Source organism: Columba livia, chromosome 16 (genome assembly GCF_036013475.1).
Source record: "Columba livia isolate bColLiv1 breed racing homer chromosome 16, bColLiv1.pat.W.v2, whole genome shotgun sequence".
Taxonomy (NCBI): domain Eukaryota; kingdom Metazoa; phylum Chordata; class Aves; order Columbiformes; family Columbidae; genus Columba; species Columba livia.
In genome coordinates, this window is record NC_088617.1 from 15,134,476 (window position 1) to 15,158,945 (window position 24,470).

The following is a 24,470-nucleotide window of genomic DNA, read 5'->3' on the forward strand; positions in this document are numbered from 1 at the left end:
GTAATAAACTGAATGAGAACCCCAGAAGCAATATTAGATCACACTGGTCATTGGTCTTGTTAAGAAAATAAGTCCATTAAATGAACACACATGGGCAGTGTGAACTTCCAGCAACAAGGAACACGCACAGCCCTCCTCAGTGAAGTCTTGGTAATGAAATAAAGTCATTAAATGGCCCGGAGTGACCACGCCCCACAGCTGGGTAATGTGTTTAACAGGTCCCTGCTGAATTGCACTTGGGACGTCTCTCAGAAGTCTGCAAAGCTCATAGCAATGATCAGCAGATTCTCAAGTGATGCCTTTTAAATCTTGAAGTGGGTGTTTGAAAAAAACAAAACCACCACCAGACAAGAGGCCATGCGTAGCACAAATGGAAGAAGTGAGCCCACGAGGCCACCTAGCACTTCCCCTGCCTGAATCATCTCCTCTCCCCAGCTGCTGCAAGGTCTGACAGCTCATCCCTGCTCCATCGCCTCCTGCCCAGATGCCAGTTCACTTCAGCCAGATGTGCGGCTCTCCCAGGCGCGGTCAGGGGTGTCCTGTGGCAGGAGCAGGGCTGCACCCTGCGCACGGCCCTGCTCCCGACCTGCATGCTGCAGCCCTCCCTCGCAGAACCATCTGCCAATGGGGCCTGGCTTGGGGTCCCCTCAGCACAGCCCTGGGTTGGGGTCACCCACCATCCAACCTGTCTGAGCAGCTCACAGCAGCGTGAAAGGCACAAGGACTTCAGCAGAGAAGGCACAAGCAGCATTGAGTGAATCCTTATTCATGTAGCTACGTAAAATCCTCCAGCAAACCTCACTAAAAGGACAATTTGCCTTCCTGTTACTGGGAATGGTTGACCTCTGCTCGGTGGGAACAACCATCCATGAGGGCAGGTTATTGTACAACTGCGTGGTACAAAGCCTGTTTTGTTGCTCTGTGGAGTAGGCGCTACCGGTGCGGGGCAGCCAGACCCCTTCTGACCAACATGTGACTGCAGGGCCATCACCCTCCCAGCTGGGGCGGCCAGTACGGACTGAGGACACATCTCTAGGGTAGCAGTGATGGGGCAGCGCTCCCAGGGACAGCCACCCACTATAAACAACTCCTTGGACTGACTGGAGCGAGACTTTCTCCAGACAGCTGCATTAGCTGCCGAGTACTTACAAACAAAAGGATGGATCAGGAAAACAAAGTTGTTCTGTAGCACAACCGCATAAACTACAACATCCAATGCCAAACCTGTGAAGATGGAGCCACCCAGAGGCCCTTCTTCTTCACTGAAACCCCTTCTCTGCGAAGGAGCGACTTTCTTGAGCCAAACACATTTTAACTGCAAAGTTTGTTTTAAAACACGCGATGTAACCTGTGCTGCTGCCAGTGATGCTGGAGCCCCCCAGAAAAGGCAAAGCAAGCGTCCCCTACCCCCAGAACACAGGCAAAGGCATTGTGGGGGGGAAGCTGTAAAAACTCACATCGTTAACAGGACTGCTTCAGGAACATCAACTAACAAGCCTCTTACCAGTTTGCTGAAGTTATGAGCAAATTTCACTGCTAACCTTCCAGTTACAGAATTTGCTTGGAGTACCCAGCATAGGCTCCTGAAGCACAATTAACAGGAACTCCCGCTGTTTAAACAGACAGCTTCATAAAAAATGGGTCAGATTCTCAAGGAAATTCATGTCCCTTGGAGATCTTTTCCCAACAGACATGGCCATCTCTTTGCTTGCTCAAGTGCAAGGAGAATCTCAAATATTGTCGAGTCGAAAGAAACAGCACTTGTTTCATGCAACTTCTGATACCTGCAAGACAAGAACAAAACCTCGCCTGCTTCAACAGTGACAGGCAATGTCTTTTCCAAAGGCATCTTCTTCAACAACATCCTCGACGTCCCTCGTTTCCAAACCTCAGCAGCCGGCGCTAAGCCTTCCTGATGCCACCAGCTCTTCCCCACACTTCCAGCTGCTCCCCAGCAGAGGGAGAAATAAGGGATTTTTGAATATAAATCAATGGCCATTTACTTTTTAAAAATTTATTTTAGAAATACCTGTAGATATGAAACTTGCCATCTGTATTAGGGTTTAAATGTATTGCAGTGTATAAAAATAATAGTAATTATCTTTATGCTCCCATCTCATCCAAAAGAATTCAGTCACAGTGATCAGAGCTGGGGGGAGAAGCAACATTTGCTCCTAAAAATCCACTTCTGACATATATGTGGCTAAACCTGCCTTTGGGTAGAAAAAGCAAAACAACAAACAAACAAAAACCAACACAAAACCAAACCAAACAACAGTGCTGAAACCTGCAGCACGGGGTGAAACCGGCTCTCCACCTGCGAGTGCTGCACAGACCCAGGCAAATGCTGGCCCAGCCCAGCGCCAGGTGTGAGCAGCTCCAGCAGCCGCCACCTCCCGCTCCCCGCCCAGCGCCTGCTCTTCTCACCACTCGTCCTTCACCAATACCAGTTATGTCCTGAACTATTTAATAATTATGGGGGGAAGAGACATAATTTTTACAGGCAAAAAGACAACAAGTAAACGGCAAAGGGACACTGCGGGAGCGCTCCTGGTTGTCGGCACCTTCCTCCTACCGGGTCCTTGTGTGGCATCTGTAAGATAGTGACTGAGCTGCAAACTTCCTCACAGAGGGGGAAAACATTCAAGTGTTAGGGCTTCAGCAGTTTGGAGCCTGGGAAACTTCTCTGCACTTCAGTTAATCATCCCTTTTGGTCTCACGCAGGACAGGGAGTCACCACCTGGCAGCCAGGCCGCTCCACAGCCCTGCCGATGGCCGCGGGAGATGAGAAGTTGGCGCTCCCGTTCCCCGCTCCCTCTCACTTCTTGCCTGCAAAGCTGAGACCTGGCAGGGGCTGCCTTGGTTTGCAACCATGGCGTAACGAGCATGAGCGCAGCGTTCTTGTTTCAGATCCGTGGGCCCCTCAAGCCGCTGTGGACCAGTGCCGCTGGAGCAGCAGCTCAGCTCTGCTGGAAGCAGACAAGGTGCAGACCTGGCACTTGCTTGGCCAGGGACGTACCTGGACCCCAGGAAAGGGTCAACTTCTGCTGCACCCTGACAGCAGCCCCGTCCTCATGAACACACAAAGCCCCCCCCAAGCAAGCTAGAACAGACCCGTCTGGGCAGGTGGGGCAGCAAGTTGGACCAACACATCCAGAGCAGCAGCTCTGATAGTTTGCATATATGGATTTTTCCTCCTATTGATTAACCCATTTGGAGTTTATTTGTAGTAAGGCTGCTTGCAGCTCATTAACGCTCTCTTAATGAGGCCCCTGCCCAGTCAATGCCTCCTGTGCATTAATTGTAGGCTCCAGCACAGCCCATGCTTTACGGAGCATCCTCCCACCCCTGCTCCAGCTCCACTGGTGGTTTGTAGAGCACGCACCCCGCAGGCCAGGCTCCTGCACGGCCACAGCCCAGCCCTGCCCAGCACGCAGGCTCGGGGGGCAGGAGGGGGAGCAGAAATAGCTATGAAATAGCTGAGCACATTGGGAAGGAATGACCATTCACGGCACATCCCTTTTATAGTAACGGAGCTGCAGAATAAGCCGCTGTCATAGCTTAATTTGACAATGAACAGCAATACCAGGGGAAGATAATTTCCTTTTTCAGAGAAATGGATCAAGATGTTCCATTTCATCTTTTTCCATATTCCAGGAGCTCAGTGCCAGCTGCTCTGTCTGCAGCAGCTGGCACAATCTATGTCGAGCTCTCAAAGCAGTAGGAGAAATAAACATTGCTCTAAACAAAGATGGTATATGCCTAAGAGATCCTGAAAAATCTCTCATTCCTGTTAGCTGTTAGAGGCACAAATGGCAAATGGATGCCTACTGCTTGTTATTAGAAAGATAAGGGTACTGTTAATGAAATGTTCTTGACCCTAGGTTTCCCACAGCACAGTCTCAGACATCTGTGCTTAAACAAATAATTTAATCAAAAGATAAAATAAAAAACAAAGTGAAAGATACAGCAAAGAAACAGTCTGGACTGGGCACTTCTCAAGGGGAGGGACCCCAAGGCAAAACAGGTTTGAGCTTTAAAACCCTCAGTCTCTGCACTCACTCTTCAAGTGTAATCCATGCGCCTTTTGGCCCAGTGGTAACTCTGGGGCTTCCTTGTGTCTTACTGGACTCTCTCCATCCTCCAGGCAGCTCTTTTGCTGTCCTTATCTTGATGGTTGGCAGACGCTGCTGACGCAGTTGCCATTCTGTCTCCTGGCACTGGTCTTCAAGCCCCACTCGCCACGTCACCAAGCAACCAGGTTAAGATAAGTTCATGACACACAGCCTGGAATGCCAGCAGGCCTGGCCACTCACCTGTTCGAACAGAACAATACAGCTAACAGAATAGAATACAATTTAAAGTCAGTTTGATTAAACTTATTCTGCAACAGTACAATACTAAAAAAAAAACAACACCAAAAAGCCTAATAAAAACAGGAAAAGACTTGAACTGAAACAAGATGCACACAGAAAGGCTAGGGTTACCATAAGAAAATAATGAGCAAATAATCAAAAATTAAACTTACCGTTAAGCAGTAAAAGTGAAAGCACCAAGGTGGTTCAAATAATAAGTAACCCTCAGTTCACTTCAGATTTAAAATCACAACACTAACAAGCTACACAGAGTCACTGATCACTTTCTACGGCTTCCCCACCTGCTCCCATCTGTCTTTAGTTTGCATTTAGAGGGCAAGAACATCTCTACATGTCTGGGTGGCATCTAACAGTGTACAAGGTTGGTGCTGTTCAATCTCTGCAAGCACTGCTGTCACAGGAGCTAAAGCATTGCTGAGAGAGCTGGCACATAAAGCCAACCTGAGCCGCTGAACTACACTTTGGCTGTTCAGTGACGTGAAGTCATCAGCAGCAATTGACCTGAGAAAAGACAGAAGTTGTCCACCTTTTTGGCAGCTGGGGAGGAGGTCATGGGAATCGCAAAGGAAGCTGCATGAACCGGCAGATCAAGACGTGCCATTTCTCTCCCCGACAAAAAAAAGGATGTACTACAACACTGGGATAAGAAGGCAGCTTTCTACAGCCTCAGGCAGCACATTCCACATCTTTAAATTTGCAGGGTTGATGAAACAAAAAGCAAGTCTTTGGTGTGGTGCTGGACAACACAGAGGCCACATACAGGATAAATACCACAGTCTCCAAACTCTGGCTTGGCTAACATTACGGAGCCTATAGGAAAGTGAAAAAAACAACAAAAGAAATAGCAGCTCTCATGTTTGAATACACTGACACTGGGCTTTGCAACGAACAAACAGTGTGCTGTGCATCTCCAGGTGTATCCAGTGGTCGGCTCACGCCACTGCTGATCCCCAAGCGATCACCTCACCGGCGCTGGGCAGGGCCCACGCTCCAACACAATGTGCAGTGAAAGCAGCGAGAGCATTTCGCAGCACAGGAATGATGCCAATTTGCCTCACTTGCACAACTCTGGCATCTGGACAACTCTCCACATAAGCAGGAGGCCAATGTATCTCATGCTTCAGCGCCACTTCACAACGCAGCAAAAGCTGCTTGTCCTGACCTGAATTCACTGCTGAATCAGTGTTGCAAACACATCACATATTACACTTCATTAGCTTGCAGCAATGCGTATTTACACACACGCAATCTCTCTTTTGCTTTCAGATCATTGTATTCATCTTAGCTGGAAGTAAGGGTAGTGTCATCACAGCCATAGCTGGCCTAAGGCTATATAAGGACAAGAAAATACTCCTTCCGTTACACGTTACTGCTTTCCTTTCACACCCTCCTTCCTGATGACTCCAGTGGCAATAACAGCACTCTTCTCCCTCCCAAATTTATAAGCCCTCTCTTGCAAACATCCGACATATATTGCTTCATATGTGACAGGCTCCCTTTTCCCCCAAAGTGCGCAATTGATTCACATAACGGAGTTGAATTCTGCACACATCAACCTGTATTTAGCTAAAAGTTCGCTGCTTTTGTTTCACATCTAACAAAGGCACCGTGTTCCCAAAGGCCTTTTTCTTTCCCACCCATTTTGTGGGTCTGATAAGAGAGATTCTCTCTCTCTGTTATAACCTCACAAAAAGAAAAAAACCACAATCAAAGTACAATTCTATTCTCTTTTCTCAGTTGCTAAAAGTGTAACCCATCATGGGAACCTGACTCTTATGCACTTCAGAAGTTAATTTTCACTTATTGTTTTTGAATTTAACAAAGAGACATTCAAGTGAACCTATTCATCAAACAAGTGGGAGCATTGCCAGGCCAGCCCGCACGGCACCAACTCTGCCAGGCCAGCCTGCTCTGCAGCCGCACAGCGCTCGTCCCTCTTCCAGACACGCGGCTCCCCAGGCTCCGTGCTACCTTCGCTGCTTAAATCGGTGGCTGGTGTTCTGCTCCAAAGCAACAGAACCAGTCATCAGGTTGGCGTAAAGAGCCAACAGACTGAAAAGGCGTCTTTCATCAAAGCTGGGACCATTCATTAGAAGTGACGTGTGCAATCGGCAACTGCAAAGACAGCACTGCCTGGGGGTGCAAACAAAGAGCAAGAGGACAAGAGAAGAGCAGTCAAAGTACAGTACAAAACATCTCGCGGGTGTTAAGGACAAGAAAGCACAGAACAAAACACTTGCCACATTGGAGTAACCTCCCAAAAGGGCCTGTAGTCAATACAGTGTATTCAAAATGGACAAACCGCGACACCAGAGCAACGGAGTGCAGAGCCCTTGAGGAACGGGGAGAAACAGCTCCGAGCTGCAGACAAGGGCTTCTGACAGTCAGTTCCCATGGCAAGTTGTGATTATCTGGAAACACCTCGGCACGTACCTCCTTCCCAGAACACGCTGCACTTTGTGCCATGCCATGTATCATTTTACTGTGAGTTGTCCTTGGATGTCACAGATAACCTTGTGATGTTACTTCTGGGGATACTGGACATCCCGATGAGAAAGAGAGGCCAGTGTCACTGTGCTATCAGCTTTGGCTAAATAACTAAAAAAACTATTCATACAGATGTTTTCTGTTGGAAAGGCTCTCTTGAGATTTATTTTGAACTATACAAGTCTAACAAACAGTGTTAACTTGTTGGACATGTATACAGACAAATTCCTGAAGCAGTCGAACAGTAGCGAGTGGTCAGACCAAGTCCCTGTAAAAGCTCTGAACAAGCACCACAAGTTTTCTTACAGCCGACCTGCGGGAAATGGAGAGAAAGAACTGAAAATACATAAGATTTCAAATTATAACAAAGCAGATGATCCAGTTCATGTGAAGTCTGATCTTCTATCTCTAACAAGACAGCATCTTTTTCAAGACTTGGGTGACCACTGTCCGATAACTCTATTTCTTGTTACCAAGCTGTAAAACTTCCTTTTACATCAGGCTAAACAGTGTCAGCAGTAAATACAAAAGGCTTTAACAGAATGGGAGGAATAAGATACCTCAGTATTAGGGGTATGAAATGGGAGGAATTTTGCTGTGGCTTTGAGTCCTCCTCCACAACAGATCACTGCAACAAATCACAGTAAGCAGCATAAATATCCAATACAGTTTTGAAAGAGTTGTGGTTACACCCCTTGCATTACGCAAGCCTTGGAAGAGCAGAAAGGCTCAGCTCACAGCCTGGGGTCAAGGCTGTCGAAGGTGCAATGCCCAGTCACATGGGCTCACATTCCTTGCTCACGGGGTATCAAACGGGAGCAGCAAAGGCTTCAAGTGTAAAGCCACAGACACTCTCCAAACAGGGTGTCACTTCCAGCCCAGGAGGACGGAAGGGATCAGGGATCTAGAGGTCAGCTGAGTACAGAATGAGGAGAACCTGCAGAACAGCCGGGGCAAAAAACAAGGTGTCCAAAACAGGCGTGTGACAATGCTCAAACTCCTCCAGTAATTCTGGTTCCCTCGAAAAGCTAGGAATCCTCCTCAGTTTTCCACATCTGCTTCTACAGCAGCAAGAGGAGTCAGCTTCAGAAACAGACTCTAGGAAGCTGGCAAGGTTAGGGATGATGTGGAGAGTTATTTTAAAAAGCTGTTACTTTGTTTTGTTTAGTCCACCTGCATGCCCTCAGGAAGTTCCACCACTACAGGAGCGCAGTCATCAGGCTCTGCCTCAAAGTCCCATTTAAATTTCTTCGTTAGGTGAGCCTTGAATTTTTCAGCCTTCTTCCTTAGGGCCCCGTCAACAGCAGCGCTGCATGTGTAGGAAAAAAACACCTAGAAGAACAGAGTACTGGTCAGTGAGAACCCAGCCACGGCCCAAGCTCTGCATCTCTTTCCTATAAGGATGTCATCAACAGGAAAAGTTTCAGGTTAGGCCACTAGTAAGAGATCTACCACCCTGAAAACCAACTCCGGCTTTGGAGCCACCTAAACCAAGCCTTCCCTCCTCCTCTCATCCCAGAGTCAAGACAGACACCCTGCCCTCACACCACCGAGTCAGCGTTAGAAATATTTGCACTGTGGTAATAACCTTGTTTCAAGCAGGAATGTACATGTAATTCAATATGTACTATGGAATTTGAACTACTCTTAAGTGTAAGCAAAGAAAAATATCTGAGCAGAAGGAAAAAAACAAAGAGGACTATCAGTTTTCATCTGCAACATAGCCAATTCTGCAGCATTGTTTTCATGGTTGGATGGACCAGGATACTCCCCAAACTATTTTTGTAATACGGTATCACCAACACCTCTATATTAGGATATAGAGGAAACTTAATAAAATGACCTTGAAGGTAAGCGAAGAAGGGGAGCTCTCTGGAGAAAGTCCAGTTATCCCCAGCACAGCCATTCCCTTGAACACAGGGCACTGAAATCTGGACTGACCTCTAAGGCAGTTCCTCCATCATCCAAACACACACAGACCTACTATCTTTTCACAAATTCACAGCTTCTGTTAGCATTGTGAGACCTAAAGCACCTGTGTATGATTCAACGGGGCATTTAGCCTTAGAACCCATCTCTCATCAGCCTGCTTCTGCTCCTCTTCTGAACTTGCGATCCAGAATTCACTTTCATAGGAAAAAAACTTTTACTTCAAAGCCAAAGAAAAAGAAAAATAATTGCAGGATGCAAATGAAGGAAAAGGCGTCTGGGGAAAAAGCAGGTTGGTGTTTGGGAGAGACCTACTGACAGCCGGATAAACCACTGACAATGAGCAGCAAAGCTCATCGCCTTGTTTATGATAATTTGTCTTTCCCTTGTTCATTCTACTGTGAAACTGCTTCTTTGTAACAGAACTCCCTTACACAGCAAGGCTACTATTAAGAACAAGAAGATCAAAAGCTTATACGTCCCACTCTTCCTCAACGAATTGCACATTAAATTAGTTATTTCATCTTTTTTTTTTTTAAACACTGTTAGGGCTGCATATTCAGTGGAGGTTATGCTGTAATTGTCTTGCCTTAGATCACACTCCAGAAATAAAGCTGCTGTATTGAAAGCTGAGCAAAAGCGAACCCAGATAATACGCCCCCCACACCGTTCTGCACTTGTGCTGCTGCACCTGCCCACGTGCAGTCAGACGGCTCCGCGATGGCTGTGCGCGCAGCCTGGCTGGGAAGGCGCGTCCCTCAGGTTCCTGGCGCTAGTTGAGCACGTCGGGGAAATCCCACAGGAGCACAGAAACAGAGAACTTCTAGCAAGGAAAGGCTCCGTTCAACCATAAGGCAAATTTGTTCTTTGCTACTAGGAATGTGGTGGCTCCTGCTGGGGCTTAACAGTGATCACTGAAGCCAGCACAGCCACCTAAAGGCAGCAGCTTCCACTGCTTAAGTGGGAAAACACAGACTGATGAAATTCAAGGGCATACAAGACTCAGGTATCAAAAAACAGCAAGACAGGTGCTTCCAAAACGCTCCTCAGGTGGAAAGAATGGCATTCTTTGTACTGCTGTAAACCGACAGTTCAAAGTGTCACTGGGAGCATCCTGCAAAGAGGCAGGTTTTCCACCCTGTAATGGGACGGAAAAAAACACCAACAAAAATAAAATAAAAATATCAAGACTTCTATGAATCCAAATTCAAAAAAAGTGAAGAAAGTGACTTGATTAAAGCAATTAAAGCTATACCCAGCAAATTAAAAACAAACATCTTCCCTCTCACCAAATCTACAGCAAGAACTTGTAACTCCAAGTACAGAAATGCAAGTACTCCCTGAGACAGGCGAAGGCATCAGTGATGTGCAGCAAGCAACTGCTGGGACTACGTTTCCATTGCTGAGTTTCACCCGTGTATCTAGTGTGTGGTTTTTTTCTGTTTTTAATTGTAAAGCAAGTTTTGATTGGGCTGTTTGCTGAGCTGTTAGCATGGTTACAATCAGCAGGAGTAACTGGTATTGCTAGTGCTGAATTGCAAGTGTGCCCACGACAGTCTCAGCAGCAGCAGTGTTTTCTGCATTTTGGACTGACCATAAATGCCCTCTGACTAACAACTTGATTACAGAAAATCTTCAGCTTTGCTTAAGGCTAACAGGAATGAAGAAGTTTCTTAAATGCTATCAATGTCCTAAGCTCAATAAGTTTTCACTGCAACTTCTCTGCAATCTTTTATGCCAAAGTTTTGTGTTGTGGTTTTAAGAATTAATGGAATTTGGGAAAAAATAACCTGACAGACATCATCTCGCACTTGCTCAGCCTCTCTCATAGCTGTTCAGCTTAAGGTAGTCAAAAGCCTTAACAATTTTTAGAAGAAGTATGCTGGTACAGTCCAGCCACACTGGATGCGCCACTCCAGAACTCCGGAAGCACGCCGAGGTAGCAGGCTACTTTCAGCACTGTTTGCAAGGAAAGCATAAGAAAAAAGACAGCGTCCCCTCTCTGTGTTGCAGCCATCTTCACCAGCCTTCCCCTTCGCCACCTCGCTTTGCTGGCCTCTCTGCACGTGGCCTAACTCAATTTTAAACTGCATTAGACTCTTCTAGGCACAGCTGGAGCAGATCTAACTCTGCAATGACAAGCAAATGGCATTTCTTTGTAAATAATACAGGGAAAAAGTTTAAGAAAATATGTGTGGGCTTAGATAGGCTCGCTGCCTCCCATGCAGCTCAACAGAAGCTTAATTCCTTTTGCAGCTTCTCCCCAAATTTGCTCTGATGTCCTGTATGCCCTCTTCTCCTGCTCCCATTTTTCAAGAGATAGCCACAAACGTACCTGTAAGGTGCTGGTTAGAAAGTTATCCTGGGAAATAATGTCCACAAAAAAATCAGCTGGGATTTCACCGAGCTGGTGATACAGCACAGAAATGAGATTGATGTAAAGGTCTTGGTACTTTCCTATGGCATCTTCAGATCGGCACAGGATGTTTAAGAGTCTTTTCCAGTGTTCAAATGCATCATACACGTTCCCAATCAGGAAGCAGATGAAAGCAAACTGCAACTCAGCTGTGTGTATTCAGCACAGGAAAACAAAACGAAACACACATAAGACTAAAAACATATCCAAGGTACATGCCCTTTCAAAAACTCTGTAAATGATTGCATAAAACTCTGGGTTTGCCTTTTGCATAAGCAATCTGCCCTCCAGCGATTCTGCTAATAGCAATCAATACTCCAAACACTATTTACTAATGTTCTGCTCTTCAGCTGGAGGAAAAGCAAAGACTAATCCAGGCAGGGCCACCTGTAATGGTAATTTTCATCCTTGGAGAGTGACTTCACTGGCAATCAGAGCACACAGCCACCTAAGGACTTCCCGTGTCATCTGTGTTCTCAAAATGACACTCAAAGAAGTAAGTCAGACGTCGCTGTTACTCTGCAAACACTCACTCCACCTGTGCATGGGTTTCCAACCCCACACAGGAGTGCAAATGCTGCTGCCCTTCAACACAAAGGCTGTGGGAACACTGGGAGAGGTGAGCAGCACATTAACAGATGTTTCTTCCTCGTCAAATTAAGAGCCAGGGATCATCTCACTGGATGTTGAGCATCAGCTATTTTGCCAGAATGATGGCATCATCATTTCTTGAAGTAATTTGGTTTTTGTATATCCTAGAGTTGTCTTTGATAATTTTGATAAAGAATAAATTATATAATATTAATATACAAAAGAAAAAAAAAAAAAGGAAGACAGGAAAACCAAAGGCTTATTCCAAACCTCAGTAGCCTTGAGGCTCCAGCTCAGCTGGGTTGCCAAGCCCTCCATCCTGCCATGAAACTAAACCACACTTCAGGACTGCCACAAATTTCATATTTATTCATATTGGAGGTTGTCAACAAAGGCTGGCAAGTACTAAAAGACCCTGTGACGGGGAGGCACAGCCCTCGCCATGGATGGCAAACCCCAAGCGCTGCCCAGAGCTGAGCTGCCACCGCTCCAGCCAGGGAGGGGACTGGCTCCCACCTCGGGAACTGATTGCAGCGAGATCTCATACCACCTCATCACCAAAATGGGATCAACAATCTGAAAATTAAAATGCTCAGCCCCACTCAATGCTTCCAGGCCTCCATAGCCTCTGTTCTCAGATGTTCACTTAACAGGCAGATTGCCAGCTTGGTGCCAGATGACAGGCCCGATTTGCAGGAGATGCTGTTCGTGGCAACATGCGATTGCTGCTTTTGACTTGATTTGAGGCAATCTGGGCTCTGAGTGCGGCACTCAGGAGCGAGAGGGGCAAACGTGGCAGCTTCGGACACCGAGCATCTCATCCTCACACCAGTGCACCTGAAACAGGCCCGAGAGCTGCTAAAAGCTCAGTCACTAACTCCTGTCCTGCGATTCAGAGAGATGCTCCAGGGTGCCCGGGAACAGGGCCCACAGAACAGGTGCAAGTTTCATCCCCGAGCTCTCGTTTTGCAGAGAAATGCCTTCATTCTCCCCAAGCACCCCAGGGCTCTACCAGGCAACAAACGGGACTCACCGAGCAGATCCAGAGGCTGGCTGGCATATCGCTGCTGAATCACCCTCTCCAGAGCGTAGCTGAGGTCCATGCTGTGCCTGGTTATCTCCTCCGGGGTAGCACCATCGGGGAACATCTGCGTCGGCAGCTCCGTGAACCTGATCTCGGTGCCGGCCCTCGGCTCCATGCGGGGCAGCCGCGCCAGCCCCTCCGCGTAGCTCCGGCACTCGGCGCCCAGGGCCGCGCCGCGCTGCTCCGCCCGGTCGCTGCTGAGCCGCCCCGCCACGACCGGCAGCACCTCCGAGAAGGCGCAGATCTGCCCGCTCTCCGGCTGCAGCTGCTTCACCAGCGCTTCGCTGAGGAAGCTGGTGAGGGAGACCCACTTCTTCAGGGTCTCGTAGGGGTAGGGCCCGAGGAACCGGTCCATGTCCTGCAGGTTCTCTCGCAAGGCCTCGGCCCGCCCCGGGGCCGGCGGCGCCAGCCCCAGCGCCTCGCTGGCGGCGTCCCAGCGCAGCAGCCGCACCTCCCGCCGCCGCAGGCTGAGGAACTGCCCGGTGCGCGGGCCCGTCTCCCGGCGGCCGCCGCCCGCCCGCCCCGCGCTGCAGTGCACGAAGTGGACGCCCGGCGGGATCATCTTGACGCCGCGGAACCTGGGCCCCACGGCCCAGCTGCTGTAGTCGATGCCGAACTCGGTGCCCTCGGGCACACCCAGCACCACGACCGCGGCGCCCTCGAAGAAGAGCTGCCTGGCCAGCTCGGGCTCCAGCCGCGGGCCCGCCATGGCACGGCCGCCACCGGGGCCCTCCTCACCGCCCGGAAGCGCCGCCGAGCCCGCCCGGTCCTCCCCGAAAAGGGCCCGTGTGGCACCGCCGCTCCGCGCACGGCGGTTCCGGACGCGGCCGCATCCCGCCCGCGGCCGATCCGGGGAGCCGCCGGCACTGACAGCCCGGGATGGGTGTGCCGGCCCTCACTGCAGGCCAGCGGGCTGGGGTGCCCTCACCCAAGACCCCAAACCCGGCGGCTGTTCCCCTTCGGCCTCCTGGGGCCGGCAGCATCTCTGCTTTGGGCAGAGCAGAATCCGGTATTTCCATGTGCAGAGACCCTGGTTGCAAGGTCCCCCCTTCACTTCTCCGTCCTCTTGGTAGGAAAGAGTCCACTGAGGCCCCAAGCATGGCTGGCGGCTGCTCCTCTCTGACCCAGCGTCTCTCAAAGACAGTCTCCCCCTCAGCCTGGGCCCCCAGCCCTCCCAGCTGGGGATGGAGAGCCCGGCAGCAGGACAGGTGGACTGAGAGCCCCATAGCGCGACAGACACACAGGGACCCTCACAGCGAGACAGACGTACCGGGCCCTGCGGTGGGAGCTGCCGCCACGGCACCACGTCCTCCCTTCCAGGAGGACAAAGTCAGGGTCCTCGGGGCAGCTGCCGACTCCTGTGTCCCGAGCATCCTCACAACCACCTTCGCTGGCCCACGCGGCCGCACGAGGGTTGGCCGCGGCTGCACGAAGCCGGTCCCAGCTCCAACAGCCACAACACCCGACCCGGCAGCACCTCCGCTTTGGGCAGAGCAGAATCCAGTATTTCCATGTGCAGAGACCCTGGTTGCCAGGTCCCCCCTTCACTTCTCCGTCCTCTTGGTAGGAAAGAGTCCACTGAGGCCCCAAGCTGATTTAGCATCAAACACATTTATTTCACTTTTATTGACTACAAGAACAGTGAGCACACACGCATACACCACCGAGCACTGAAAAAGAGTATGACCAAAGGGGGGAGAGGGAGAACAAGGGAAAAGGAGAGTTAGCGAAGGAACAACAGAGCATTGCAGTTGGTTGGTAAGGTGCTTCTCAAATAAAAATAAATATTATTATTATTTTTATTGTTACTCATGCGATCGCAGGCCAGGTTTGGAATGAATTTGTGGGACTGGGTAAAAACAGGCACTCATGTCTCCCGCCCCTTTCAGCAGAAAGGCCCCTGGAAGAAAACAAGTAGTAATCAGCTATCTGAAACAGAGCGAGGTGATGGGCAGGCTGGGGCTGCTGAGCCCACGGGAGCCTCGGTTGTTGCCGAGCAGCAGAAACCCACACCTCGCCAGGCAAAAAAGGAGTGAGCTTTTTTCTTCACTTTTTTTTTTTTTTCTTTTTTTAATAGTTTTTAAACACTGCCACCCATTAAACACGCTGCAGAAGCCAGATGAGTGAGCCAGATCTGCTCACTCCAAATGTAACTCATCTCAGTCCAAGCACACATCAAGTCTAACTCTGTAAGGCCACTAATTTTAACAGTAACCTTTGATTTCATAACTGTACACAAAGTCAAAAGCAAGTATCTGGTTTCACAGTAGCCTCTGGTGGGTTGTAAAGGTGTCAAAGCCAGGTGGGCTCATCTGAATATGCAGTGGCTGATGAACAGCAGTGCCATCTGCAGATCACAAGTCCTCTGCCCCCCGACCCCGCCACTCTCTCTGAAAATGCCACTGCTGATCGCAGCTGGCTTGGGTCTACTGAAAAAAAGAGAGAAAAGTAGCCTCGTTACAACTGGCTTAATTATTTTTTCAGTTGGGAGTCTGGTTTCTAAAGGTACCTGAAGGTGCTGGGGAGACCCTCACAACTTGGCAGCACCGGCACCAGCCAGCAGCTCTGTCCACTTCCCAAGCAGCCTGTGCTTGTGTCTTTCAGGCTTTCAGGAGAAACCTCTCTGCCAGAGAGAACAGACTTCACAGGGACATAATAGCAAGCAACTGGTGAACCGCAGCTGCCAGGGAGCAGGCTCTCTCCTAGGAGAGCAGAGGCGGTGAGCAGGGTCTGCCCAGAACACCCTCGCAGCGCAGGCTCTCCTGCTCACTGTCATCTTCTGAGTCACTGCAGGACCTGGCAAAATGCACCTATTTCTGGGCACAGTTTGTGTGAGGGGTGGGAGACTAAAGGCAAAATGGTGCAGAATCATGGGCCCTTCTGTTTCTGCAGAGCTAGAGATGATTCCAAGAAGGAAACTTGTTTACTTTCCTTTTCAGTTTTGGTTCCAAGTCTACCCTAACTGCCTGGTTCACAGTGTACAAGGCCCTGGTCCTGGCCCATGATCCCCTTCCAAAGGCAGCTGTAGAGGAAGCCTGTGGCTAATGGCTGAGCTGGGATGAGCTGGGGGAAGGCAGCTCCACGGACATCTCCTCGACACCCACCTTCTTAGGCAGAGGGCCTGGGCTCTCTCGTCCAGCCTGGGACACTCTGCAGGGATGAAGACAGCACAGTCTCTCCACTGTCCATCCCCAGGCAGGTCCTGAAGGAACTGCCATCACCCTGCCACCACTGTCACCAGCCCACAGCGCCTTGGGCAGCCCTTGCCATCACACCCTGGGCTGCAGGGCAGCCAGGGCAGAAACAACCCCTCTGCCTTTGACCCTACTACAAAGCTCAAGTATCTTCATTACTGGGATCCAGAAACAAAGCAAAACCACCCCAAACACTGACACGGCTCAGTGGGCTGAAGAGGAGCAATGAACGCAGTCCTGTTGCTGCTGCCTTGTTTCCAGATGACTCCCATGTCAGCTGCTGGAGCAACAGCCCCAGCCTCCTTCCCTGCCCCTCCGAGTCACCACTGGCCCTCCAAATACAGCCCCCATACACTGCAGATCAGCCGGCGAGACATCTCCCGTCTCTCGCCCTCTCCCTTTCCCTCCCAAACAACGGCGGCTGAAACCCTCCCCATTCTCCTCTTGCAGGACTGAGAGTCCCACGTGTGATCTAAGAGTCTCAAAATACACCAACCACAGTCAATCAAAGAGTTAATAATTTAAAAATGTCGTCTTCATATTTACCAGCACTGTTGAATTATTTCAGTATATTGTTCCCTCCCTCCCCCCTTGTTATATATAATAATATACATAACTTAAATGCACATCCATATGAAACCCCTACAGTCTGCTTTTTTATAAATGAGAAACCATATACATATCGTTTGTTTTATCTGAAATGAAATCCATTCTTAAATACCTTCAGAGAACAAGAGGCTGGACAAATGCACAGAGAAGAAGATAGGGAACAGACAGGGAAGAGTTAACAAAACCCCAAAAGATGCAAAAGAACCAGCATGGAATGAGAAAGGCAAAATGACACTTGTGAATCGGAAAATAACTCTACGGTAATATAGTCAATATTTTTGTCTCTTCTTTCCAGAAGTGGGGAATGGTTTTGCTTCTGCTTGTGGTTTTTTATTTCAGTTTGCTTATTTCTTGCTTTGTTGCAAAGCAGTTTTCCTTTCCATTCAGTGTGCAACAAATGAACTCACGATTGTGTATGCTTTAATGTAACATGCAAGATGGTGGCTTATTGTATTACTAACAATATTATTGTTATTATGACTTTTTAAAATCTTATTTTATCACCAATCCAGTAAATTCTTCAATTTAACTGCAGAGGGTTGGCTTTGTATGTTGGTGGTGTTGTTTGCTATTCATTTCCAGCATATAGCAGCAGTGCAAGGATGCATTTTGTTTCCTGGTTTTTTAATATATATATATATATATGTACGTATATATATATATAATATATTTGCTATTCCTTTTTTTTAAAAAAATTTGTCTCTTGCCATGAACATTGCAGCCAGGATGTCTATGTCTTGCTGACAAATCCAGCATGAAGGCTCCTTCTCCGCTGTTCTCCAGGTGTGAATGCAGATGCTGACTTCCATGAACATGTTGGTCAAGATTCCTGTACAAGGCAGATAGAAATGACCAGTCATGGGGGATTGATTTCTTTGGCTACAAAAGGGTGTCCTCTTTGTAGGATGGCACTGGGCAGTAAATTTGCAAACACTTGGGGCCACAGTTTGCACTTAATTACCAGGACCTTGGTTATTAGCAGAACTCTTAATTTACTGGGCTGGTGTTGGTGTACGGGGGAGACACCAGGGAGTCACTGCTTCCTCACTTTAATACATTCAGTGAAAATGGGGTGGCTCCCGAAGTGATGCAGAAGTGTCTGAGCTTGCTTGTTTGTACTGTGCCATAGAAGGTCAGACTAAGCAGATGCAAGAGCCTCCTCTGACCTTCCGAGTGGCCTCTCGAAATGCACCTGCAGCCTGGTTGGTGCCAGAGTTCCTCATACCTTTTCCAGCAGTGCGGCTGCATTTAGAAGCTCCCCCTCTCCTCTCCACTGTGCTCCTGCCCTCCAGCTGTCCTGCACGGAGCTCTGTTGGGCTGTGCCACCACGGCAGAGCTGCAGCAACCCAGCTGATGGGGGAGCAACGGGGTCAGAGCAGGGCAGGATTCCTCAAGCCAGCTTTGCCCTGAGGGAAAATGTCTGGGGCTGTGACTGCTTTGGTGCATCTGCAGGGGGGTGCAAACTTTGTGTGCTGCTGCCTGCACCTGCACGTGTGTAAAAAGCCAACCTGGGGATCTGACTGGAACTAAAGAAACCTCTTGTTTTGCAGACACTGTTCTGATACTTTGGACCAGCTCTGCCGAACCTGTAGCCATGTTTCTCAGCCCATCCACAAAATTGGTATCACCTCCTTCCCTCCCTGCCCTGGGGGGAAGCAGGTCCTTTCTTCTTTACATGCAAATGACTCTGACCCCTCTGCCAAGCAGGACAGCAAGGTGACATCTGCAGGTGGCATGGCACTGGCTTTCTAACCAGAATCAGGTGGGCATGCCCAGAGCCACCATCACATGAGCACTGCTGGCCAAGACCTGCCGCTCAGTGCTGAGGAGCAGCAACACCTACCAGCACCTGCAGCTGCTGGGGATCAGAGACACTTCCCCAGCTACATCCACCCCCTCACACAACAGGTATAAATCACACCTGGTACCTTCTCCACCTACCTGAGGTTTCTTGTCCCTTTCCTCTGGAGAAGGTTCTGTTTCTCTGTATACCACAGCTTTGGTTACCAGCATGTCAGGATGCTGTAGTTTTGCCTCTTTGATTGCTAAAGCCAGTGCCTAGAAACCAGAAGGATGAAAGCATTTATCATCACTTCCCTGAAATCTGGTACATTGCTCTCAGCCAGGCAGAACCAGTGGAGAGAAAGCAGCTGAAGATGAGTAGTATTTCAGGAGGAAACGGATACAGAGGTTCAAGCTGAACCTGCAGGAGCCTGGCAGAAGAGGCTGGAGCCCACCACTGATCCAGGTTCTGTACACCATTGGGACATCTCTTACACTGCCTTTCTCTTGCTGTTTTTTTTTTCCATAGAGACGCGCTATGTCCCAGGTTCCCTACTGAAACCCAAGCAAAGGAACAGCAGCAATTATACCTGCAGCAAAACCCTAGAAAGTCTACAAAATAATCTAATTAAATTTGTTATTCTAATTCTAAAAATATATAAAAATTATTTTACAGCCTTTTAAATGCTTTAGTTCTTTATTTTTTCTTCTTAAGCAACGAATCCCAAATGGTTAGGTCACAGGAAAGTGACTTGGTAGCCCTAGAGACTTGTGTCAATCTGTTATTTCATCGAAAATTTGTTACTTTCTGTTCCTCTGTCGTGGAGGCAGATACAAAACACCATCACTTGGAGTGAGTTAACCTGTAGTAAGACTGTGCTGGAAATAGAGAAAGAACCTGCATCGCTTTGGAGTATTTCAACAGAAAAGGGGCAACTGGAAACCTGTTTTAAGGAAATAAAAAGGTGACACCACCACTGGACTCTGTGCTGAGGTTTCACCTTTGCCACTGTTCCAGTGCTGCAGCGGGTGCTGATGGGAGCTGGGCTGGGGCTTCACGTGGGTGCCACTGCACCCCACGGGGACCTGCACTGCAGACACAGCTCATAGGTTTGGGAACTTGGGGTCAGTTTTTGGAGCAAAGGAGTAAACAGGTATGAGCCAGACCCAGCAGCATGCAGTGCTGTAGCTGGCGGCAGCCAGAGCTGGGCAAAGCCAGGGCCTGCTGCTCCTACCTGGTCCTGGTCCACATCTTCATCTCCTGTGATAATGATGCGCTTCTCTATTCGGGTCTCAGAAAAACCTCCTTTCACAGTCTGTACAACAAGAAGGAAAGCACTCACCCACAGCTGTCTGACAAGCAGCTCCCAGCAGATGTAGCTCTGCCCATGGGAGCATCACCTTAGGAACTCCCCCTGTAATTTAGTGTATCATCTCCCACTACCCTTGACTCAGTGCATGGTTAGAACTGGCAAGATACAGCTGGCCACAGGTGGGGAGGAAAGGAAAAAGGCTGAGTGGCAGGTACTGAGCACCCCTCCTTCTTGTTCAGGTCCCTCACTGAGCTTCTGCTTTCATTTATGTGCACTTAATTTGGGAATTAAATGGCCATGGATGAGAGGTCCTCTAATGCATCCTTGTCTTCTTCATTTCCTACCATCAATCCTCCTTGCCTGGACCACTCCAGCTCTAATAAACCAAATACACCCCACGCTTACACGGCTCCCACAGCTGACACAAGGTGAGATGCATGATGCCATGGGCTTCTTGGGCCAGGGGACCTGGGGTCTGGCTCTTAGGTACCTCTGGGAACACTCAGCCCAGTTGCACGAGCAGGAACTCACAAGCACATTGCTGGCAGCCTAATTTGGAGTCCCTTCCACCCTGCAGTTGGCTTCAGGAGGTCAGTGACACTGCACGCTGCTCTTCCCTTTCACCCCACTGACTCCCTGCCCTCCCAAAGAGGAGAGGTGGGCACAGGAGAGGTGCGAACACTCGCAGTCTCCGTGGGTGGTACACAGGTGACAAACACCCGATGCCTGGCTGCCCTTGCCTGCAGCCCCCCGTGGTCACACCTGGCTGGGTGGGACAGGCAGCACAGCAGAGCTGAGCCAGGCATGGGGTGCTCAGAGCAAGGCATGGGGTGCTGTGCTGACTTGCCATCCCTGACAGGACAGCATACACTTTTTAAGCTTGTAAGGAGGAGAGGAGCTGTACCAACCACAATATAAATCCACCCATCCTCAAATTCCAGTGGCTTGCATCAGGAACCCCCCAGCTGTCCCCTTTGGAGATGCTCTTACCTTGGTAACATGGGTAGTGGTGGAAGTGGAGAGGGTTTCTGCGGTGGCACTGAATATGCTGGTGAGCACATCCTTCCCAGCAGAGCTGCTGGTGATCTGCCAGATAGAGAGCAGCAGCATCAGTGGGGCCACCACAGAGGAGTCCCCAGTGCTGGCTCCAGAAGAGCTGGGACCTCCCATAGGGGGGCACCTACTCAGCCAAGCACAGGAGGGGAGAGAGTGGCAAGGGAAAAAAGAGACACTGCACCGTGCTTCCACCCGGACCAAGGTTTTTTTGAGAAGCCAGGGAGGTTTTCACAGCCACCCCAAGTCCAGAGGTGCAAGAAAGGGCATCTGCAGTGGGGAGATGATTCCATGGCTGTGTTCTGCTCTTCCCCACCCATCCTCAGGGCCACCTTAAGTGCAGAGTTCTCAGGCCACCTCTAGTTCTGTCCATCCTGCTTTGCATGGCGAGGGCTGGGCAGGCTGCGCTGGTGGCCCAGCCACAGAGTGCTGGGTATGTTCTCTGAGCTGTGCAAAGTGACAAGCCTGGGGCAGCACGTGGCGTTTGGCCAGGCTTGACTCCATTGAAATGAGGCAATTGAGTAAGAAATCACTCTATTCAGGAAGACCTGCTGCTGAGGGTTGTTGATGGCCCTCACCTCCACTGGAAGTCTGGAGACTTTGTGTGTGGCCTTGTGTGGCCAGGCAGGACACCCAGGCCTGAAGATACCTCAGCCTGCTAGGAGACTTCACCAGGAACTAGGCTATTTTTTTAGGAATTCTCCTCCTCCAGCTCAAAGCATTTGTCTGGCACAAGAGAAAGGCCACAGGAGAAAGGCCATGGGCAGTGGGGCCTCTGTCACCTTGTTCCCCAACCTTCTGTTCTTCCCAGTACCAACACATCAACCCAGGGTGTCAGTGCTGGGAACACAGGACGGGGCTCTGTACGACCAACCCCAGCCCCACAGGGCTGCCTCCCCCTCTCCCCACCACTTGGCCTGGCTGGTGGTGCCACGTCCCCCCCCTCACCGGTGAGAGGGAGCGAAGGTCCGTCACGGGAACAGCCCCTTTCCCGGCCTTGGTGCTGTGATCCTGAAAGAAGAGCAGACGAGCATGTTGGCTCCGACACAACACGGTGGCAAACACAGCAGGTTGCCCTCCACAGACATCCCTGTGAGGCAGGGTCCCCCCCTGCCACAGCACACCCTCTCTGGAGCAGAGGGACTGCAGGGGACAGCAGTTTCCCCAGGGCCAGCCCTACTTACTGAGGCCAGCAGTGCTGTCTCTGCGGTGCCAGCGTGAGCAGTGGCTGCGGTGTCCCTGCTGCCTGGGGTGCCTCCTTCCACCTGCCAGGGCAAAGGGACCTGGTGAGCCTGGAGGTGACAGGGAGGGGGTGACACTCACAGGGACAGTGTGGCTATCCTTGCTGCCAGGGGAAGCTGGGGACGGCCATGAAGCCACAGACACACATGACGCAGCATGTGTGGTGGCTGTCACCCTATGGAGATATCCCATGTGCCAGCATTGCCCAGCAACATGGCAGACGGGGCCAGGGATGCACACAGAATAGCTCTGGGTGGGCTTTGATGTTCTGGGGACTCCAGCAAAACAAGGGTGAGCAGAGGCCCCTGACTGCCCTGCTCAGCCACCTGCCCTCCCAGCGCTGCTGCCTGGGGACAGCTTCTGCTGGACAGGGGCTCAGCAGGGCCACTGGGGAGCAGGGCCACAGGAGGGTGGAACCACCACGTCACCTGGGCTGCGTCTGTGGTGCTGACCCGGTGGGGAGCAGAGCCGTCTGCTTCAGGCTTCTTCATGCCTGGCCCCAGGCCAACGGTGACAGCATCCGTTTTCGGGGCTGGTGACTGCAGAAGAAACACGGCAAGTCAGGCACTGGGGCATGATGCCAACAGCCTTGAGTGCTCCTTGTGCACCAGCCTCCATGCGCAGAGCATCCCCACCCCACTCCTCTGCCAGTGCCACACACACAGAACGTCCTGCGGGCATCACACTGAGCCCTGCGTGGGCAAAGAGCAGAGGCCAGGCTGCTGCCCTGGGCGGATGGCCACCATGCAAAATGCCCTGGGTGACTGACACACCCCAAATCAGACCCGATGCTCTGTCCCCAGGGTCTTCAGGGATTTTTTTTTATAGATTTATAGACATCATGGGTTAGGTCAAACTCGTATTCAAAAGGTGGCTGAGAACCACCAAATCCATTTCTCTCACTCCCTGAAGCAGGTTTATGACCTGCACCAGCTCCTGATGGCTGTGGTTACACCCGAGGTGTCAGAACCTTGAGGGGATGGAGACAGGTATCCAGCACTCCCCTGATACAGGGAACTGGAGCTGCCAAGGGCTCCTGCACAGCGGATGCTTATCCAGTGTTCAGCATTCCTGAGCCAACAGTCTCCCTGCCCGGCGCCAGCCATGGGGCACCGTGGAGATGATCACCCCTGCCCATGGCACCGCTGTGACGCTGGAGCTCATGGTGTCAGACGTTCCACACAAGCGTTTCCAGGCTGGGTCAGAGAAAGATCCCTCTAATTCCACAGCTTTTTCCTGGCTCCAGGTCTGGACTCACCCTGGCAGCTCCAGGCAGCATTGGGCACTTACCTGCCAGGGCTGGAGTGCTGCCCCGGTGCTGATGGGGCAGGAGACGGCCCTGGCCCAGCACAGACACAAGGCTACATTTTGTCCAAGCTGGGGCTGGCTCTACCGTCCTCTCCCTGTGGCACATACTCAATTCCACCTGCATGCTGCATGCATTTTTCTTAGCCGTGTTATAATTACTCCCAGCATAGCAGTGACCCTCCACGAGCTTTGCAGTGGCTCCCACAAGCTACTCTGCAAATCCCTCCCAGCCCTGGCATGACCAGAGAGGTTAGTTGGCAGCACATTCCTCATCATTACACAAACTGGTCACTGACTTCATGCAAAACACAAGGACAGAGCTGCTGGTTAGTGACACGTGCCCTTCCCAGCTGCTGACATGCTGTAGTGGTGTGAGGGGCAGGGTAGGCAGCCAAACGCAAGGGATTAAGATGTGACAATGACTTCTCCTGGCTAGCAGATGCACGAAACACATGACAGAGCCATGCAACAGGTGACAGGGTGCACTGCGGGAAAACTGCTACAGTGGACAAGAACCTGGGCATGTTTGAAAGCTAGCATGTTCTTCCAAACCAACATGGGAGCGCACACCAACAAGGCAATACTGGGCAGCAGGACAAGGGACACAGAAGCGTGATGGCACTGAGACAGTCTTGGTGGAAAGGCGTCCCTGTGTACCTCTAGCTGGGAGACATCTGGGCTGGGCTGAGAGATCTTCTCCCTGCCTTTGACATCCTCTTCCAGTCCAGGAACCACTTTGTCAGTGTGCTGGAAGGGAACCAGGGCCTCGTCTTCCATTTCACTCTTGTCCTTGTCCAGCTCGGGCAGGCTCCGGGAGATGTCCTCAAAGGCTGTGCCATGGAAGTCACCGATCACTGTGAAATCCACCTCTGCTTCCAGGCTGGAGGTCGAACTGACCGTGATGCTGGAGCACTTGCGCTCGATGGCCAGGTGGTTGTCCTTCAGAAAGACTGAGTCCTTCTCTTGGTCCTGCTCCTCATCGCCGGTGTCGCTCTCGGGAGCCCTGTGCCGAGGTGGCTTAGCTTTCTCCTCGGTGCCCTCCCTCAAGCCCGCTCTCTGAATGAGACACAATGGCGGAGAGAGACG

The 24,470-nt window shown here is 50.5% G+C and overlaps 2 protein-coding genes across 20 annotated transcripts in view; both read right to left on the reverse strand.

The window, feature by feature from the left end:
• Positions 1-3,911: 3,911 nt before the first annotated feature.
• AAR2 (AAR2 splicing factor) lies at positions 3,912-13,663 on the reverse strand. 4 transcript variants are annotated; one of them, XR_010466677.1, is made up of 4 exons: positions 12,833-13,663; positions 11,128-11,357; positions 6,810-8,195; positions 3,912-4,316 (listed from the first exon to the last, which is right to left on the reverse strand). XR_010466677.1 is itself a non-coding variant. In XM_005512215.3 (3 exons), the coding sequence occupies exons 1-3, from the start codon at positions 13,590-13,592 to the stop codon at positions 8,028-8,030; spliced, it is 1,158 nt and encodes a 385-aa protein (XP_005512272.2). In that variant the 5' UTR covers positions 13,593-13,662; the 3' UTR covers positions 3,912-8,027. The 4 variants fall into 4 exon arrangements, 1 of the variants encoding a protein (XP_005512272.2); XR_010466675.1 differs by having other exon boundaries at positions 3,912-6,509; XR_010466676.1 differs by having other exon boundaries at positions 4,529-8,195.
• An 812-nt stretch (positions 13,664-14,475) lies between these two features.
• EPB41L1 (erythrocyte membrane protein band 4.1 like 1) overlaps positions 14,476-24,470 on the reverse strand; it is a 71,515-nt gene continuing 61,520 nt past the window's right edge. For 10 of the 16 annotated variants that reach the window (XM_065032739.1, XM_065032741.1, XM_065032742.1 and 7 more), the window contains 8 exons: positions 24,042-24,440; positions 22,505-22,615; positions 22,019-22,099; positions 21,783-21,845; positions 20,772-20,867; positions 19,704-19,784; positions 18,628-18,744; positions 14,476-17,515 (listed from right to left, as the gene is read on the reverse strand). In XM_065032739.1, the coding sequence (XP_064888811.1) occupies positions 17,507-17,515; positions 18,628-18,744; positions 19,704-19,784; positions 20,772-20,867; positions 21,783-21,845; positions 22,019-22,099; positions 22,505-22,615; positions 24,042-24,440 (957 nt within the window). In that variant the 3' untranslated portion in view covers positions 14,476-17,506. The remainder of the gene's footprint in view (positions 17,516-18,627; positions 18,745-19,703; positions 19,785-20,771; positions 20,868-21,782; positions 21,846-22,018; positions 22,100-22,504; positions 22,616-24,041; positions 24,441-24,470) is intronic. The other 6 variants (XM_065032743.1, XM_065032750.1, XM_065032749.1 and 3 more) reach the window with 4 other exon arrangements.

Bases quoted from the DNA above. Each gene is read 5' to 3' on its own strand.
- AAR2 (XM_005512215.3), bottom strand. From the start codon at position 13,592: ATGGCGGGCCCGCGGCTGGAGCCCGAGCTGGCCAGGCAGCTCTTCTTC. The intron at 11,358-12,832 runs GTGAGTCCCGTT...GAATACACACAG, and splicing joins CCAGCCTCTGGATCTGCTCG to CTGAGTTGCAGTTTGCTTTC. The intron at 8,196-11,127 runs GTACGTTTGTGG...CTGTTCTTCTAG, and splicing joins TTCTAACCAGCACCTTACAG to GTGTTTTTTTCCTACACATG.